The 17,972-nt window shown below is 36.7% G+C and overlaps 1 protein-coding gene across 3 annotated transcripts in view; it reads left to right on the forward strand.

Moving 5' to 3' along the window:
• Window positions 1–279: 279 nt before the first annotated feature.
• pde5ab (phosphodiesterase 5A, cGMP-specific, b) overlaps window positions 280–17,972 on the forward strand; it is a 54,918-nt gene continuing 37,225 nt past the window's right edge. For 2 of the 3 annotated variants that reach the window (XM_073835732.1, XM_073835733.1), the window contains exons 1-5: window positions 13,201–13,364; window positions 15,130–15,775; window positions 17,504–17,593; window positions 17,700–17,771; window positions 17,850–17,939. In XM_073835732.1, the coding sequence (XP_073691833.1) occupies window positions 13,267–13,364; window positions 15,130–15,775; window positions 17,504–17,593; window positions 17,700–17,771; window positions 17,850–17,939 (996 nt within the window). In that variant the 5' untranslated portion in view covers window positions 13,201–13,266. Of the gene's footprint in view, window positions 432–13,200; window positions 13,365–15,129; window positions 15,776–17,503; window positions 17,594–17,699; window positions 17,772–17,849; window positions 17,940–17,972 lie in introns of those variants that run through there. The other variant, XM_073835734.1, reaches the window with a different exon arrangement.

Raw genomic sequence — 17,972 nt, forward strand, 5'->3', positions numbered from 1 at the left:
TGAACATATTAAATCAATGCCAGTGAATCTCTCAAACACAGGCTGGCAGACATACTTACAAACACACCTGAACGTGATCTTGTGTGATTGGTTATATCTCAGATATCTTGGTTACAGTGGGATTCATAAAAGAGAGAGAGAAAGAGAGACAGAGATAGACAGAGAGAGAGAGAGACAGAGAGAGAGAGAGAGAGAGAGAGGGAGAGAGGGCAGGCAAAGTTTCTCGGGAATAACAGCAAGGGAGTAATGTAATGTTCTCCAAGCTCTCTCCATCTACTCCAATCCCTAAAAAGGACATAAATAAAAGCCAGTCTACTAGAAGCCTCTGTTAAAGAGGGAAAGTTTAAAGAGGAGAAAGAGGGAGAGCGAGGAGAGGGAAGAAGAAAAAAGGATACATTTCGGAGACATTTCATCTGAGGATTCAACATGGGGTGAGTTGAAAATGTGAGATTGCGTATTAATCTAATTGTGACAGAAGTGAGTCATGTATATGTTACAGATCAAGTTAATGTGAGTAATATATCAGCATGGGGGAGGTCCTAGAACTGTGAGGTGATTGATTTACCTCTTGACATCAGGATGTGGTGTGTTTGAGTGGGTGTGTGCTGTTACTCCCTTTTAGTTCACTAGGCCTTCTATAAAAGCTGTAGGTTATGTAACAACATGGTAAAACAAATATATAATTTATTCTGTTCATGACTTTCTAATAATCATATGAAGCATATGAAAACTGTCAACAGGTATTTTTGTCAACAGAACAGATTTACTGTATGCTCTTTGGATTTGCACTCTCTGTATGCTGTGTGGTTAGATTCTCATGCCTTAGTTGGTTCAGTTGTATTGTCAAACCCAAAAGCTATTTTTGGACTGTCCTTTTTTGTAACAATTTCCAAGCTTTCTGATACGTTCAAAGCACAAATGTGCAGCTAACAAAACAAAACAAAGCCTCACTTTGGAAGAACTGGGTCAGTAATTTTAGTCAAAATAAAATAGCTGTTCCAGTCTGCTGGACTAGTTAAGTAGCTAGTTTGGAAGTAAACATTCAGTTACCATTCATTATGTTACCATATGGGTTTAGGTTGTTCTTCACACACAACAGGTCAAAGTTAGAGTACCAGGATTTGGGTAACTATTCTCAAAAGTATGGCAAACATGCTCGACTGGGGAATAGTTGATATGCTTTGGCAATTTAGTTTTCCTACCATTATGGTAAAATTCCATAGAAGCAATGGGTTTTAAACTGTATCCCCTACACCAGGGGTCCCCAAACTAAGGCCCGGGGGCCGGATGCGGCCCGCCCCCACATTTGGACTGGCCCTCTGAACAATGCCAGAGACATATTTTGAAAATGTAATTTTAAATATGTTTTACTTATATCATGTCGGTATTTGATAATAAAGGTTGGCTTTCAAACTAAAATTTCCCTTAGTTATTAACATAGCCTAATTATTTGTTAAATTCACCAACAGAATGGTACATTCAACATAATGTGTCATCACAATCGAAGAGGTGATGAAAGAGGCAGCTAGAAAATACAGAGTGATGACAAAATGACTCAATAGCATTTGAGGAATTTGACGTGTGATTCAAAAAACACAGTGGACCAACACCAGCAGATGACATTGCACCCCAAATTATCACAGACTGTGGAAACGTAACACTGGACTTCAGTGTTTTTGATTTCCAAATAAAATACAAAACTTGCTTTCATCTGAAAAGAGGACTTTGGACCACTGGGCAACAGTCCATTTATTCTTTTCCTTAGCCCAGATAAGACGCCTCTGATGTTGTCTGTGGTTCAGGAGTGGCTTAACAAGAGGAATACGACAACTCTAGCCAAATTCCTTGATATGTCTGTGTGTGGTGGCTCTTGATGCCTTGACCCCAGCCTCAGTCCATTCCTTGTGAAGTTCACCCGAATTCTTGAATCGATTTTGCTTGACAAGCCTCTCAAGGCTGCGGTTCTCTTGGTTGGTGTTTTTCTTCTACACTTTCCTTCCACTCAACTTTCTGTTAATATGCTTGGATACAGCTCTCTGTGAACAGCCAGCTTCTTTGGCAATGAATGTTTGTGGCTTACCCTCCTTGTGAAGGGTGTCAATGATTGTCTACTGGACAACTGTCACATCAGCAGTCTTCCCTATGATTGTGTAGCCTAGTGAACCAAACTGAGAAACCATTTTGACAGCTCAGGAAACCTTTGCAGGTGTTTTGAGTTGACTAGCTAATTGGAATGTCACCATATTCTAATTTGTTGAGATAGCGAATTGGTGGGTTTTTGTTAAATGTGAGCCAAATCATCAAAATTAAAAGAACCAAAGACTTAAACTACTTCAGTCTGTGTGCATTAAATTTATTTAATTCACAAATTTCACAATTTGAGTTGGATTACTGAAATAAATTAACTTTTCCATGACATTCTACTTTGAGATGCACCTGTATATCTTTTGAAAAAAAAAAATTGTCTGTGTGGTGCATAACAAAATAATAAACTATTCTAGCATTAAAAGGTATAAAAAATACAGGTATAATCATAATAAAATAATAATAATAATAATAGTAGTCAGTCCGGCCCATGGAATTTTCTTTTATAAACAGACCCGGCCCCCCATTAAAGAAATGAAAATTATGTGGCCCTCTCAGAAAAAAGTTTGGGGACCCCTGCCCTACACTAACCCTACCCTTATGAAAAAAAAAAATCTCATAGGGCCCAAATAGGGTTTACTGTACCTGAACACACACACTTGGAAAATAAAGTATCTTGTCATCTAAGATAAATAGATTATAGTGCAACAAAATAATTGATTACATTTGGATATACCTAAATTGCAAACAAGTTCTTTAGAAATTATATCTGTTGAGTCTATATCTATGGATATCTATAGCTACACAAAATTATTCTCTGAATAACTAAGATGAGTTAGAATAAATAATAGACAAATGTGTTAAACTGAATGAGAAAACATGCAAATCAAAAGTTTTTAGCATTTGCATTTGTTACGTACAAACAGAGATTTTCCAGATCTACTAGGGCTTGTGTGTCTTATTTGCCTTGAGTCCTTAAAACTAATTTTGAAGTAACAAAACTGTCAGGAAAAGATCATCATGCATATCTCAGATCCCTTCAGAGGAAATCCAGTTTCCTCTGTTAGTATTTGGAGTTCCCCTTGTGGTATGGTAGATGTTTAAGTTTTTTTTTTTTTTTTTTTTTACTTGTATAAGTCACAAATTCCACAGGGGATAGAGCTGCAGAGCCAAGTTCTCATTGTGTTGATCTTAAATTTCCATTTCTAGGCAAGAGTTATTCCAAAGCCCTCTTACTAAAAATAACACTGTGAAGGGATGAGCAAACACTTTGCTGAGAGCAGATTTGTTGATGGAAGCCAGAAAAAGATTGAATTCTGAACTTCCAAATATTTATGTTTAATATGAATTGTGTGTGGTATTAATGTACCTTGTATCTTTATCTGAACTTCTCTGTTTCTCTGAGATGTTAAAAATATTATAAGTCCACCAATCTATACCTCATCGCATCTACTTCATTGTATCTATTTTGTGTTTTATCTCTTTATGTATTTATGCATGTTCAGTATCTTTTATTATTTATTAATATATTAAACTAATAACTCTTGTTAGAGAACTTCTATTTTTTGTTACAATTTCCCACGTCAGTAAAAACATAAAAGTACCTAATTGACACACCATATGGTTCTATTTAACACACTGTGAAATAAAAAAATAGAAAATCAAGTTTACAATAAACCTGCAAATACATCTAAAAACAGGCCACAGGTTCAACATGATTTATTTTAAGATCCATGTGCTCTTGTGTTTTGAAGGTATGAATCTATTACAGCCCTTGAAAAGAACAATCTAAAGAAGCTCGCTCTCTAGCCAGTCATCCGCTCGCCAAGCTCATTAACCACTTGATCGATTGTCTGGCGGGTATTTTATCTTACATTTAACTGCTTTGAGCTTTAAAAATCATTCAAATGAATTTTTAGCATAACAATGAACACTTGAAATTTTGAATTCTTGTACATTCCGGCTTCACAACTTAGATAATTACTTAATTTACAATAAAGCAAGTCATTCCAAATGTTGAAAAGTTTATGGACTTATCTGCTCCTCATATCAACTGAAGTAATAAAGCAAGAAATGACAGAGCTGTCACATTGAATCTCTTCTTGTCTGTTAACCATATTTGTTTACCAGGTCCAGCCTTAGCAATTCTACTCAGTTTGGCTCATCATTGGCCTGAATACATGATTTGACACCTTGTACTAATAACATTAATTGATATTTTCTTCTACATCTGGCATATTATGACTGTCACTTTCAATATTTTGGTTATATTTCAAAGCTCACATGGAACTCAAGTGTGAATTTCCCATGGTCCCCTCAGAAATTACTAAAATTATGCCAGTATATATGTGGTAAAGGCTAACACAATTTAATGTCTGATATTGAACATTTTACACAATAAGTACGCATTATCCTGACTTTTCCATTAATTTATCAAGTGCACATGGTTATCAGGCAAAATATGTTACTGCACACCACAGTAACTGCAAAGCACAAGAAAAATGCAGTTCAGTAATTCTATAATCATTACTTATTGTTTCCAGACTGCAGATGCTTTTTCAGTTTTTTTTTTTTCAAGTAGCAAATGATACAATGCTTTCTACTGTAGGTGCAACTTCAGTAATTGGAAGACGTTCATAATACTTTTAGTTGTTGTCATATAATCATTGTCTAATTTTAGTCAGTCATTGTGTGAATGACAAATAGACATCCTTTCATTACATCAGCCTAATATAGTTTTGTAATGTGTAATGTGCCTATATTTGATTACACTTGTACAAACATAGGTTCTCGTTGGAATTAAAGAAAAAACAGTGTGAAACAACACTCATGGGGTTGTAGCCTTTGTTTGCGTGTGGAAAGAAGCGTGACAAAATCTTGGACACTGCCTCAGGGAAATCAAGAGTGTTTTCACACACTGAAATAAGCTCCTCTGTTCTTTCCACCAACAATTTCCACTGAATTAACAGCTTGCACAGAGCAATACCTGTACATCATTAGAGTGGAAAAACAAAATAAACCTCAACCTCCTTAAATAGTTGTTTCTATTCTGTCTACATGGTTATTATCGTCACAACCAGCTAATGTTGAGAAATGTCATTTGCCAGTAGAAATTGGCATTGAAGGTAGACGAGGAACAAGGTCGAAAAAAAAAAAACGTAACATTAAAGTAGTCTATACAATTCATGTTCTGTATTCCAAGTGTTCTGAATACATACAATGTTGTGTGAAAAAACACACTGTATAAAGGTCAACTCTTCACCTCAACTGTAGCTTTTAAATCAAATATGTTGATGTGTCACCAATTGCACAGGTATTGTGTGCATTATGACAAAACGTCTTATACTTACCATGGTTCCCTAAGAAAGGAACAAGACACTGCGTCCTTTAGTGGTTACTATGGGGAAAATATCCATGCTGCCATAGTGAGGGGAGTGCATGGCAAGCACCAAGGCGAGCACTAAGTACCAACTCCACAGAGGAATAAAGGACTTACAGGCAGCCAAGAGCGTCTTCAACTCCCTAAACTTATTTAACACCTTCTCAACTTAAGTCTTAAAAGTTTAGAAGGTGACACCGGTGCATCAAGGAGAAAGCTCTTCTCTTTCACCCTGATATCAGCCAGGTTCAACCACAGATGATAGACCTGCCAATGGCAGTAGCAGTCTGTTCTGTAGCGTGGAGGGCGAGATCTGGTGCAACGCAGCTTGGCAACCTCAACAGGGGAAGACCCTGACCCTTATCCAGGTTTTCTAGCAGAAAAAGGCATGGCAAGAAAAGAAAAGAAAGGACAGGGCATGATGACTGACCCATACTCAGAATTTCGCTCTGCACTGCTCTGGGTGTGTGTTCACGGTGTGTGTGTTCACTACTGTGTGTGTGTGCACTTGGATGGGTTAAATGCAGAGCACAAATTTCTAGTATGGGTCACCATACTTGGCCTCACTTCACCTCCTTTCCTTTCCTTTCCTTTCCTTTCCTTTCCTTTCCTTTCCTTTCCTTTCCTTTCCTTCCTTTAAGTGCATAAAGACACAGAAGTGCAGCGGTTCCCAACCGGGGGGTCGCGACCCACTAGGGGGCCTCAGTGATCCTCCAGGGGAGCCGTGAGATTTCTTAAAATTAATTTAAATATTATGCTATAATTGTTTAATTTCATTATTAATGTGCTAAATGAAAATAATAAAAGCACAGTCTCACTCGTGTTTTGTGATTTATTGCTTCAGACTCGGTGCAGCAAGCCTCATCGCACTGTTAAATACAGACTGAATGGCGCTTCAAAACTTCCAAACGCTGTACGCAAACTAATGTTACATCTCTCGACTGCATGCATGATGCAAACCGTCCTGCATCCAAGACGATTAGTGTAATAATAGCGAACTTGCGCGTGCCTAATGAATAATACTCGTGTAAATCAGAGTCTTACATTAGACACGCATAAGTCCGCAATTGATTCACAAACTATGCGCGCTCTCGGGGTTCTGATCCTTATCGTTTTTTTGCGTGAAATTTCAAAACATTTTCCTAGTTGTCCAAATTATTGTCCTGTGAGTGTTTTATAATGGATGTTCACCCATTAGAAGAGGAGTGAGGCTCGGTGTTTATGAGCATTAGGCGCGCACTGACATAGTTCACTGATCCCGTCTTCGTCGAACCTTCACATCGATGTGTTTCAACAGATTTTGAATGTATTTGATGTATTTTGAATTCGTGTATTAATTTTTTAATGGATACAAACAGTAGCTATTCAGTCAGTCAAGTTCAAAGGGATAGGTTTAGTGGTCTTTTGGTATTTCCCTGTTGTACGGCAGGTTCACTTATTTAAGAAAAAGTACTCTGAAGTTGTAAAAAATGTCTAAAGTAAAGAATTCAGGAGTTTTACATCTGTATATATATATATATATATATATATATATATAGTACAGACCAAAAGTTTGGACACACCTTGGACACACCTTTGAACCAAAGTTTTCTTTATTTTCATGACTATTAAAATTGTAGATTCACACTGAAGGCATCAAAACTATGAATTAACACATGTGGAATTATATACACACAAAAAAAGTGTGAAACAACCGAAAATATGTCATATTCTAGGTTCTTCAAAGTAGCCACCCTTTGCTTTGATTACTGCTTTGCACACTTTTTTGCATTCTCTTGATGAGCTTCAAGAGGTAGTCACCTGAAATGGTTTTCACTTCACAGGTGTGCCCTGTCAGGTTTAATAAGTGGGATTTCTTGCCTTATAAATGGGGTTGGGACCATCAGTTGTGTTGTGCAGAAGTATATATAGTATATATATAGTATATATAGAATTAAATATAATTCCACATGTGTTAATTCATAGTTTTGATGCCTTCAGTGTGAATCTACAATTTTCATAGTCATGAAAATAAAGAAAACTTTTGAATGAAAAGGTGTGTCCAAACTTTTGGTCTGTACTGTATATATATATATATATATATATATATATATATATATATATATATATATATATATATATATATGATGTTTTCTTTAAAGATTAGGTATATTTAAAGTTTTCATTTAAAGTTTGTTTGAATTTTGAGAATAATAAGGCAAAACAAATGTTTTGGTTAATAAAAAAGGTTTAAAAATAAACATGTCAGGCATAGGGGGGCCTTGCAAAATTGACCGGAGAAGGAGGGGGGCCCCGGGGTAAAAAAGGTTGGGAACCCCTGCAGTAGTGAACACACACCCGGAGCAGTGGGCAGCCTTCCCTGTGGTGACCGGGAAGTTCAGTGCCTTGCTCAAGGTATCACTTCAGTCTTGGTATTGAAGGTGGAAGACAGCACTAATAATTCACTCCCCCCATGGACAATCCCTGCTAGACCTGAGACTTGAACCCACAACCTTCGGGTTACAAGTTCAACTCTCTAACCACTAGGCCATGACTGCCCCAACTATGGTTACATGCATAACCTGAGACGTTCCCTTGTCAGAGAACTCAAGCTATGTCCTCTAGCTGCTGCTGTGGGGAATAAATTACCTACCTATGCCAAGCGCAAGGTGAGCACTATGTACCAACTGTACCGTATCTTTCCCCTTGGATGCCTTAGCAGCTGTCAGTGACAATATTCCCCTTAGCCAAATGGGACAGGCCAGGGCCCCCTTGTTGTTCAGGCTCAGACCTGGGCCTTCAAGGAATGAAAGTCTCAAAGACAGCCGAGTTTGTCTTCACCTCCCTAAACATCTCTAAGTTCAGATAGGGACACCGGTGCATCGAGAAGAAAGCCCTATATCAGCCAGGCGAGATCTGTGGTGCATCGCAGCTTAGCCGCTTCATCAGGGATAGACCCTGACCCTTATTCAGGTCCTAAGAGCAGATGTTTTTCCCATTGAGAGCAAGAGGGCTGAAAGAACTTAGTCTCAACTTCTTTGTCCTCATCAGTCCTCATCCAGCAGCTCACTTTCATCTGCAGATGGCTAGCATGAAAGAGAGAGACACCTTTTTCATCAGCCAGGTCCACCTGGAATCCCATGATCTCATTCTCATCTGTGCCTCAGCAGCAGTGGGTCCTGAGCCACTAGGAACCTCTCTTACATCGAGAAGAAAGACAAATGAGAGCGAAGCTTTTTCATTGGAAATCACTCACAATGAATGCAGATTGTCCCTTTGAGGACATTACGTGCACAAACACAAGATGCAAAGATTGTGTGTGTCATCAGCTACACACTTTTTAAACATCTTACTAGTGCTCACCATAGTGTGATAGAAATAACAGCATTCTTACCAGAATGCATGCTCCAAACAAAACGGTGCCTGAAGATGAAGAAGCAGATGACGTGTTCTCTCGACGGCCTTTTATACTGCGGTCACGCTGGTAGTGACCTCACAGACTGTCAATATCAGCTGTCAATATCGTGTTTAGAAGTTTGCTGCAGAAACCGGTCACGCTAAAGGCGTTCTCCATAGCGACCTCTGGAGGACTCAATTCGAGTTCCCTTGAAAAGAAACATCATTGATATTAAACTTGATGTCTTTCAGTTTTCCGTCAACATTTTCACACAAGGTTTTAAACTTTAGTGTACTTTTGCTAGCTATTTCACTGAGACAAACCCTATCAATCCAAAAATCTGTATTATATTTAACATCAAACTATCACCAAAGTAAAAAAAAAAAAAAATGTGGTTCACATAGAGGTAACCAATAATGCATACAGTGTGTTTGGACCAACAAATGTGTTCCAGATGTACTTCTTTTGTCAGCAAAGACCTACTTTTTACCCTATTTACAGCTGTTTAAACTGGCGAGATTATAAATCACAGAGAGAATTGGGGATTTGACAAGGATCAAAATGGATTGGATGTTTAACGTATTTCCAGACACAGCAGACAGCAAAATCTTGAAGACAGCCTACTGTGTTCCCATTGGAAACAGTAAAAGTATATTTATGAATTGCTCTGTCATCTAAAAGTATAAATTGTATTTATACTTGATATTTTAGTTCAGTACATTATGATATACTTAGTACATACTCTACTAAAATAAAACATTATTATTATTATTTTAAGTATTTTAGTGGGGTATGTACTAGACCATGATGTATCTTTTTCTTTAAAAAAAAAAACATGTGATAACGGTAACTTACAGAGAATTTGTATAGTAAATTTTCAAATCTGCTAATGTTTATATAAGGTAATGCAAAAGTCATCAAACTTAATACTGACCAAACTAAAAAAATATATGACAGCAGGTTTTGCAACAACAAGCACCACTCATGGGAAACAAATATTTTTAGAATTCATATTTAACATGCATGCATGTGACTTCCAAAATGGAAAGAGGTGTTTTATATTCTTGATGGTTTGTGCCAGCAAATAGGAACATTCACTGCTATATCATTACAGATGAGCTCATTTATGCAATGGTAATTTGCATAATGTCTTTTTAAATGTTAATTGATGATGCAAATGTATTCCAGTTAAGTTAGCATAATAGATTTGCTTGACCAGTTTAACTGTTCCTAAAGATGATTTTTGCAACAGGCAGACCACAGCTCAACTCAGCTCAGGCTCTGCTGACATCCTGTTATATATCTCATAAAACAACCTGAATGTAAGGGTAAGCCCTCCCCCTTGCACATTTTCCTTTGTGTTTATTCCAAATCTTGCTAGACCTTCATGATGTTTACCAGGGATAGCTCTGTGGTTTGTCAAGCTCAAAAAGAAAGACTCAACCCCCTGAAACCCCCTCCACTACCTCCGAAAACATTAAACAATATTCAACCGGCGCTCAGAACTGTTCACTGGGGAAGCTTTCTACTGCAGCAGATTTTCTCTGAAATACCCTACTTGTGACCCCTTCATGGTCCTAGAGGAGATATGATATTAAGGGGAATTCTGTGCATGCTGGAGGTAACTATGCCTGCAGAGCATACCTAAGGTCTTGATGTGCATGCCATGGCATATAAACTTTGAACAGTAAACAGTGCATGTTTTTATATGTTAAAGGAATAGTTCACCCAAAACCGTGTGTCCCTTGTATTGTCATAAACCTGTATACGTTTTTTTTTCTTCTTCATGGTTTCATGCTAAAAAACAATTCAAAACAATGTTTAAAATTTCATTTTAAATTTGTCTTATGTTCCACAAAAAAAATGTTTGACATTTCTATTTTTGGGTAAACTATCCCTTTAACTGTGAAGATTTGTGGATCATTGGTTGTATGTATTGAATCTAGGGAGAAGGGAAATAGGTGATAGGTAAATTTCAAAATAGCTTTCAAGGGGGTCTTCTATTTAAAAAAAAACAAAAACATTTGAATTTAAAGACAAAACATTTGAACTTTTTATGATATGTCTGTGATATTTTAATCTATATAATAAAATCTATAATACAATGATAAATAATAACCATATCATAAATATGGTTATATCATTTTATTATAGATTTTTGTCAATGTCTGATAGCAATCTTTACAAAAAGGGCTTGAGAAAATAGGCACCTTGTCTCACAGCTTGAATAAGCTATCATAATCAAATTTTTGTGGTCGCTGAGATACCTTTTAAAAAAACAATTACAATCACATTTAAATATATTAACTCCCCATCCTTTTGTTTTCACTTCCTATGGGGCCTCAAGCTTTAATTAGGGGATCAGACCCCCCATAATTTCCACCCTAATTAAATTAATTTTCCAATAATAAGCTTGATTACATAAAAATGTATTACCATCTTCATCCTGTGTTTATATTACTTGCATCAGGATATCATGAATTTTTTTTTTAACAATCTGGAGCAAACAACTCTATTCTCATGGTATCATCCAAAGACAGGCAAAGGCAGGCAAATTTTGGATAATATGTGTTTAGTGGGCTTTTTCAGGTTACTTTCATTTCTTGCATCCAGTGGCATATTCACTTGTGGCTCTGAAGTAGGCCCTATACCATTGTTTTAAGAGGTTTTGACCCCGGTTTCAACCCCATTCCCTCTGTCTCCATTAAACCTGCTGTTAATGAATGACTTTACTGCCATATTTGTCTTTTTGAGCGCTACTTAGGACAGACTAAGCACTCAAAATTGTTTCCATTGGAGGACTGCATAAGACTTCTCTCCATCCAATGTTATCCTCCATGGCACTGACTTTAGGGTTTACAATAGCGGCTGAGCTGTTTAATGTAGTGCAGGGAATTATGTGGTGGAATAGAGTGTTGTTTGACTTATGACTGAAAGGCTAACCGAGTAGTTTAGCTTAGAGTGACTTGAGTGACCACATCTGGATAATGTTTCTGCGCAGCTAGCTGACTTTGTGTGTTCATGCAAATCTAGTTGTGGACACCATGACAAATGCTGCTTAAAGGTTGTAAAAGTTGCATGTTGTGCCGTAGATGGGAGCAACAGGAATCCTGCCATAATCCCAACATGTCTTGATATGATTCCTAAGTTTGATTTCTGTGAAAAGATAGTGGAAAGTTGGTAGAGTTACTGCCAAATGCAGTCATTGATAAATGAACTGATAGAAGAAAAAAAAAAAAAACAGTGCAATATAAAATGTTTTATTTTCCAAAACATTTTCCAATACCGTTCACTCTCACTGACATATAGTCTCTCTAGAGACTGTCATTAGCTCAGTCAGGCCACCATGTATACAATGGAATCACGTTTGTACCCAAGAGAGCACATATGCCTTCAGTGGTATCTCCCTCTCCCAGGAGAGAAGGAGGCACCATCTGCTGGTAAGGCTACACCGTTGTGTACAGAGATGGGGTAGTGCTTAAGGGTGGGTCGGGGCTATTCAATATTAGGGAATAGGTTGGCAAAAAAAAGTTCAAAGGGACGAATGTCTGGTAAGGATTCTCAGTTTTATTTTAATAAAATTCAATGGTATATGGGTAATTGACAAACTGACACTTATTTAAATATAATTTGTGTTAGACTGTATATAGCCTATTGCATGTAGGCTATTTGGAAAGTGCATTTTAGGTAATATATTGAACATTCATCTGACATTAAAATAATGATTATATTTTATTTATAGTTTATTTATTTGAATTATTTATATCATTTAAATCCATGCTGTCTTTCAATTATCTGTGCTTACAAAAAAACGTGCATGTAAAACAATTGTTAATGATAACTACGTAATATTTGTAAAATGTTAATAAAGTAGTTTTAAATGTGGCTTGAAGGATGCTACAGTCACTAATTTGACATGTCTTGCCAACTACCCATATGGTATCCTTGGGATATTGATTTACTTGATGAAGTGGTTGTGAGTAGTTTATTTCCTAATATCAAATGGCAGTGAAAAGTGTATAAATTATACATGTAACATAAAAGAAGTGCCAAATGGGAATAAAAAAACCGGCTAATGTGATACAGGCTACTAATATTTTGCCAAAATAGCTACAATTGTTACTCATCATAAACACTCAAAATAAGGTCCCTTTAAATTATTCATTAATTTAAAATTTACAAGCTAAAAATTAAAATAACAAGCTTAAAGAGTTTTGTTTAATCATGCATTGTGATTGCGCGGCGCTGAGAGAGTAAGAGAGTGAGTGTGAGAGAGAGAGAGAGAGAGAGAGAGAGAGAGAGAGAGAGAGAGAGAGTGTGCAGCCTGCATAGACGCCGGTGGCTGGTTGTAGAAGAAGTGTGTTTGTGACTGAACATCAGAAGAGAGCAGGCGGATGATATCCACCGGCTGATCTGTGTAGGCAGAATGGAGGTCTATCCTCCCGGGAGTGAAAGGATGATGGAGGCTTGGCTTGACGACAACCTAGAGTTCGCACATTCTTACTTTGTACGAAAGGCTTCTCGGTAAGTTTAAAGGCGCTGAATCCAGTTCAGTTTAAAGACATGTTGTCCTGTAATGAGACTGTATGGACCTATGCTCGCTTGCTGCAGCTGCGCAACGCAGCGTGGCATGTTCTCATCATCGTCAAATATTTACCTTCAATTCAACTCTAACTTTAGTCGTTTTACATTTTTTATTTGTTTGTAAAGGAAAGTGTCAGAATTTACTGCATGTGTTTGTTTCTGTGATTTCCGATGTAAACATATTTTGGAACTTGAACTCGTTTATTAGAGGAATTGTATCTGCTTTGTGTAGCCTATCATTTCATATTGTACGGGTGTTTTTATTTGACATATGCCCGTCGTTGATATCATCAGCTTTATAGAGTTGATATACACAGCTACTATGATTATATATACTCGTTGCTTAGACTGTTTAGTCAATACCAACCAACAAACAAAGGTGTGTACCTTTATATATTAAAGTGATTGATATATTGATTTGATATTCTTTGTGCACTTTAATGCAGAGCTTAAACAAATAAGCTGCCTTAACTATGATTTCAGATGAATTGACACACCTGCATCTACAAGTCCAGACAACTATTGTGTTTAGATAGATAGATAATAAATTACGAAAATAGTAAAAGGGCAACCTGATCTCATAGGAAAACATAACTATTTTACAATTCTGCAATTTCATATGAATTTGTATGATTTGATTTGTATGAAAATAAGATTTTTAGAAAATAAAATCTAAGAAGGAAGTACCTCTACTCAGTGGGGTTAAGAAAACCTTGATATTTATTAGTTTGTTTATTTTTATACAGGTTTCATTTATGTTTTTTTTTTTTTTTTTTGGACCACTGAAAACAACCCATGCAAATCCTAACTGTTTGATTGGCTGGGATAAGTTAAGGTTGTTTAGCATGGGTAACTTTATATGGGGAAGTTGCTAACTTTAGGAAATGGTTGGATGGTGTCTCTTCAAAGGGAATGTTATTTATTTAAAGTATTCTAGCCAAGGACAATTTAGGTCAAGTCCATGGAGACTATGGTGAAGTTTGAATATCCTTCCCGAATAATAAACACTGCATTGAAAACATTTGTTATAGACTATTTTAATGCTTACATTGTAGTGTTTATTAAAAGCCACTACATTGTGTTGTTTTAATAGATTTTGGAAATAATCCATCAGCAAATGTTATGATTGTGGGTTGTTTTCCAGTTGAGTTGCTAAAATAAAAGGGCCCATTTAACCTTTAATGAAAATTTTGAGATAGGTAGATGGGTCCAGCAAACTGACACTAAAACTGACTGAGGTGAACAGTGAAAATTCACTACATTGCTGTTTTATATTGTTAGGTCAACTGTCAGTAGATGAGTTAAAACAGATTTTCCGAGTAGCGAAGACAGTATAAGAGGAAGTTGTATGTCAGCTGTAGAAATGGTCCCACCTTTCAAATAAAAGAGCATTTTTTATTGAGTTTGTTTTCTGTATAACATGCATGCACAGCAATCTGTCCAGCCTGAAAGCTACAGAAAAATTTTACAGGCTGATTTTAGAAGCTGAACTTGTATGACTACTACCTAGGAAATAGCTGCCTGGTTGCATTACCAAGACAAATGCCAAGTGACCTGACTTTGAGACTAGTTTGGCATAATCAAATACAAAATGCATTTTCACTCTCAAACTGGGTTAATGCTTAGAATCAGTTTTGTAGGGTTTTTTTTAGGTCAAGAGACTGCGGAGCTAATGTTTATGTTTTTGGTTACATTTCTTTTTAAGGGAAATGGTCAACGCTTGGTTTGCTGAGCGTGTCCACTCCATTCAGCCGTCTAGGGAAGGATCAAAAGCCCCGCCAGAACCTTTATCTGCCCTCCATTCACTGGGTCTGACTGATGCGCCATCTCCAAGTCCAGCTCCATCAACCCCTACACGAAAGATCTCTGCATCTGAGTTTGATAGGCCGCTTCGCCCCATTGTCGTGAAAGACGCTGAGGGTTCCCTTACTTTTTTAAGTGATACAGAAAGGGTACAGATGCCACTTCCTCCTTCCCAGCGGCCTAGCTCAGGCAATGGGACAGATGAGATTGGAGGTATTATGAATTCAGGAGTTCGTGAAAATGGGGACCGCTGTGCTCGTCTGTTGGAGCTTGTACGTGATGTTTCAAGTCACTTGGACCTTACTGCCCTATGCCACAAGATCTTCTTACACACTCATGAGTTGATAGCCGCGGATCGCTATTCGTTGTTCTTGGTTGGAGAGGACAGTTCAAACAGGAAGTTCCTGGTTAGCCGGCTCTTTGATGTTGCAGAAGGATCCACTCTTGAGGAGGCTTCCAACAGTGGTATTCGTCTAGAATGGAACAAAGGAATTGTGGGATATGTGGCAGCCACTGGACAGCCTTTAAATATCAAGAATGCATATGAGGTGAGGCTTTGCATCATTTCACCTGCTTTTTGCCATTTCAGTGTTTTATTCCTTAAAGACTACTCTCTTAAAAATAAAGGGTCCAAAGGGGTGTTTTTATGCTGTTGCCATAGAAGAACCATTTTAGGTTTCTATAAGAACCTTTCAGTAAACAGTTCTTAAAAGAACCATTTTGAAGATCATTAACCTTTTTCCACTATAAAGAACCATTTCTGCATTTAAAAGTTTTCATGAATGTTTGAGGTTCTTCATGGAACCATCAATGCCAATAAAGAATCTTTATTTTTAAGTGTATAAATGAGACAGCCAAAATTTGTTGATAATTCATCCCTGATAACTCGGGACACATTTGAAATTAAAAATTTAGCCATTTTTTTAAATACATTTAAATTAAAATGAATAAGTGAATAAAATAGACATTATTGGTGGCTACATAAACAAAAATAATAAAAACAGCAGAGCACTTCTTGTAATAATTGTAATTCTTGTTTGATTATCTATTTGCCCACGTTGAAAAAATGCCAGTAATCCAGTGAAAATAAGTATGTGGCATAAACACACACTCTTGATTGTATTTTGACGTATTTGTTGTCTTTATATGATCTAGTTCTTAATTTAATTTAATTTAATTTAATTTAATTTAATGATTGTTAACTACAAGACAAATTTGTGTTTCTTCTTTTAGATGGTATCATCACCCTCTGATTTTTTTTAATGACACTGTGGATAGACAAAAGTTATACCTGGATTTACCTGCTTATCTCAGTACTTAGACTTTCTGGAACTGATTTTATTAAGGCATTCTCCTCTTAAGTCATTCCTCTGTATTACCTTGTCATGTGCATAGGAGACTAAAAATAAAATTTACTGCCTTATAATACCCTAGCAATAATAAAGTCTTTCCTTAGAAATGCAATTTAGGCTATGTCTCTTAAGGTCTTTGATTAGATTTAAATGTTGTTATGCAATTCAGTTGCTAACCAACAGTTTGTATAATGACAGCAGGTATTTTTAGCTCTTTGTAATTTAGTTTAATTGTGTTTCCTGAGTTCTACAGAGAGAGGGAAAAGACGTAAAGAGAAAGAGTGATTCATATGAAGATTCAAGGAATAATTAGCAGTCAGCAGAATCAGCATTTAAAAGATCATGATTAGGTTTTCACAAATCAATAAAGAGTAAAATAAAAAAAGAACACTAGGTTCTCAATGTGTCACTAAACATCATCTGTCCTAAAACATATTTGTTTACTTGAAGTGTCGTTTCTGTGCCACTAACGGTGGCAAACAGAATTGCAGTTGATCGGGTGTTGCAGGACCCCCCAGATGTACACTGTTGGAAATCAGCCATCTGTGCTCAGGGACACAGTTGTTTCTGATCCACAAGAAATGAAGAATAAATGATGTCAGGATAATGCTGATAGGCTGGTGGTATCACAACAACAGACACATGGTCCCAAGGCATTCTAACCAGGCATACCATACCCTGCGGTTTGAGAGGCCTGACAAAGCTAACCGCTGGATAAACAAATGCAATGCATATGATAGAAATGTATTTATTTATTTATTGGATGAGCTGTTCATTTAACATCTATTTCTGAAGTGTACAAGAACTATTACAAATGGGCTCTTTGGGCAGCTGATTTTTAAAATAGTAATATTAATGTAAGCCATAATTAATTAAGATGCTGTATAAATGGGAATTGTGGTTGATTTTTTTTTTCTCCTTCAGGATGCACGTTTTAATGCTGAAGTGGACCAAATTACAGGCTATAAGACACAGAGCATCTTGTGTATGCCCATCAAAAACCATCGAGATGAGGTGAGAGATGAATTTAAATATATATTTAAAAAAAATCCTGAACTGCTATACAACGTTGCATCATTTACTATCAAAACTTGACTGCTGAGACTTACATAATGCTTAGGTTGTTGGTGTAGCGCAAGCAATCAATAAAAGGTGTGGAGAGAACAGTGCCTTCACGGAACAGGATGAGAAGGTGAACTTTTGCACGTTTTATTTTAGAGTTATTTTGTAGTTATTTACTGTAATAATGGGTTTATTTTCATCTCAAAAGGAATTTTCTTCATACCTGGCTTTCTCTGGCATAGTGCTACATAATGCACAACTCTATGAGACATCACAGCTGGAGAACAGGCGAAACCAGGTATTTTCCCACGTTTTAGTAAGAATTCATTTT

Source organism: Garra rufa, chromosome 3 (assembly GCF_049309525.1).
Source record: "Garra rufa chromosome 3, GarRuf1.0, whole genome shotgun sequence".
Lineage (NCBI taxonomy): Eukaryota > Metazoa > Chordata > Actinopteri > Cypriniformes > Cyprinidae > Garra > Garra rufa.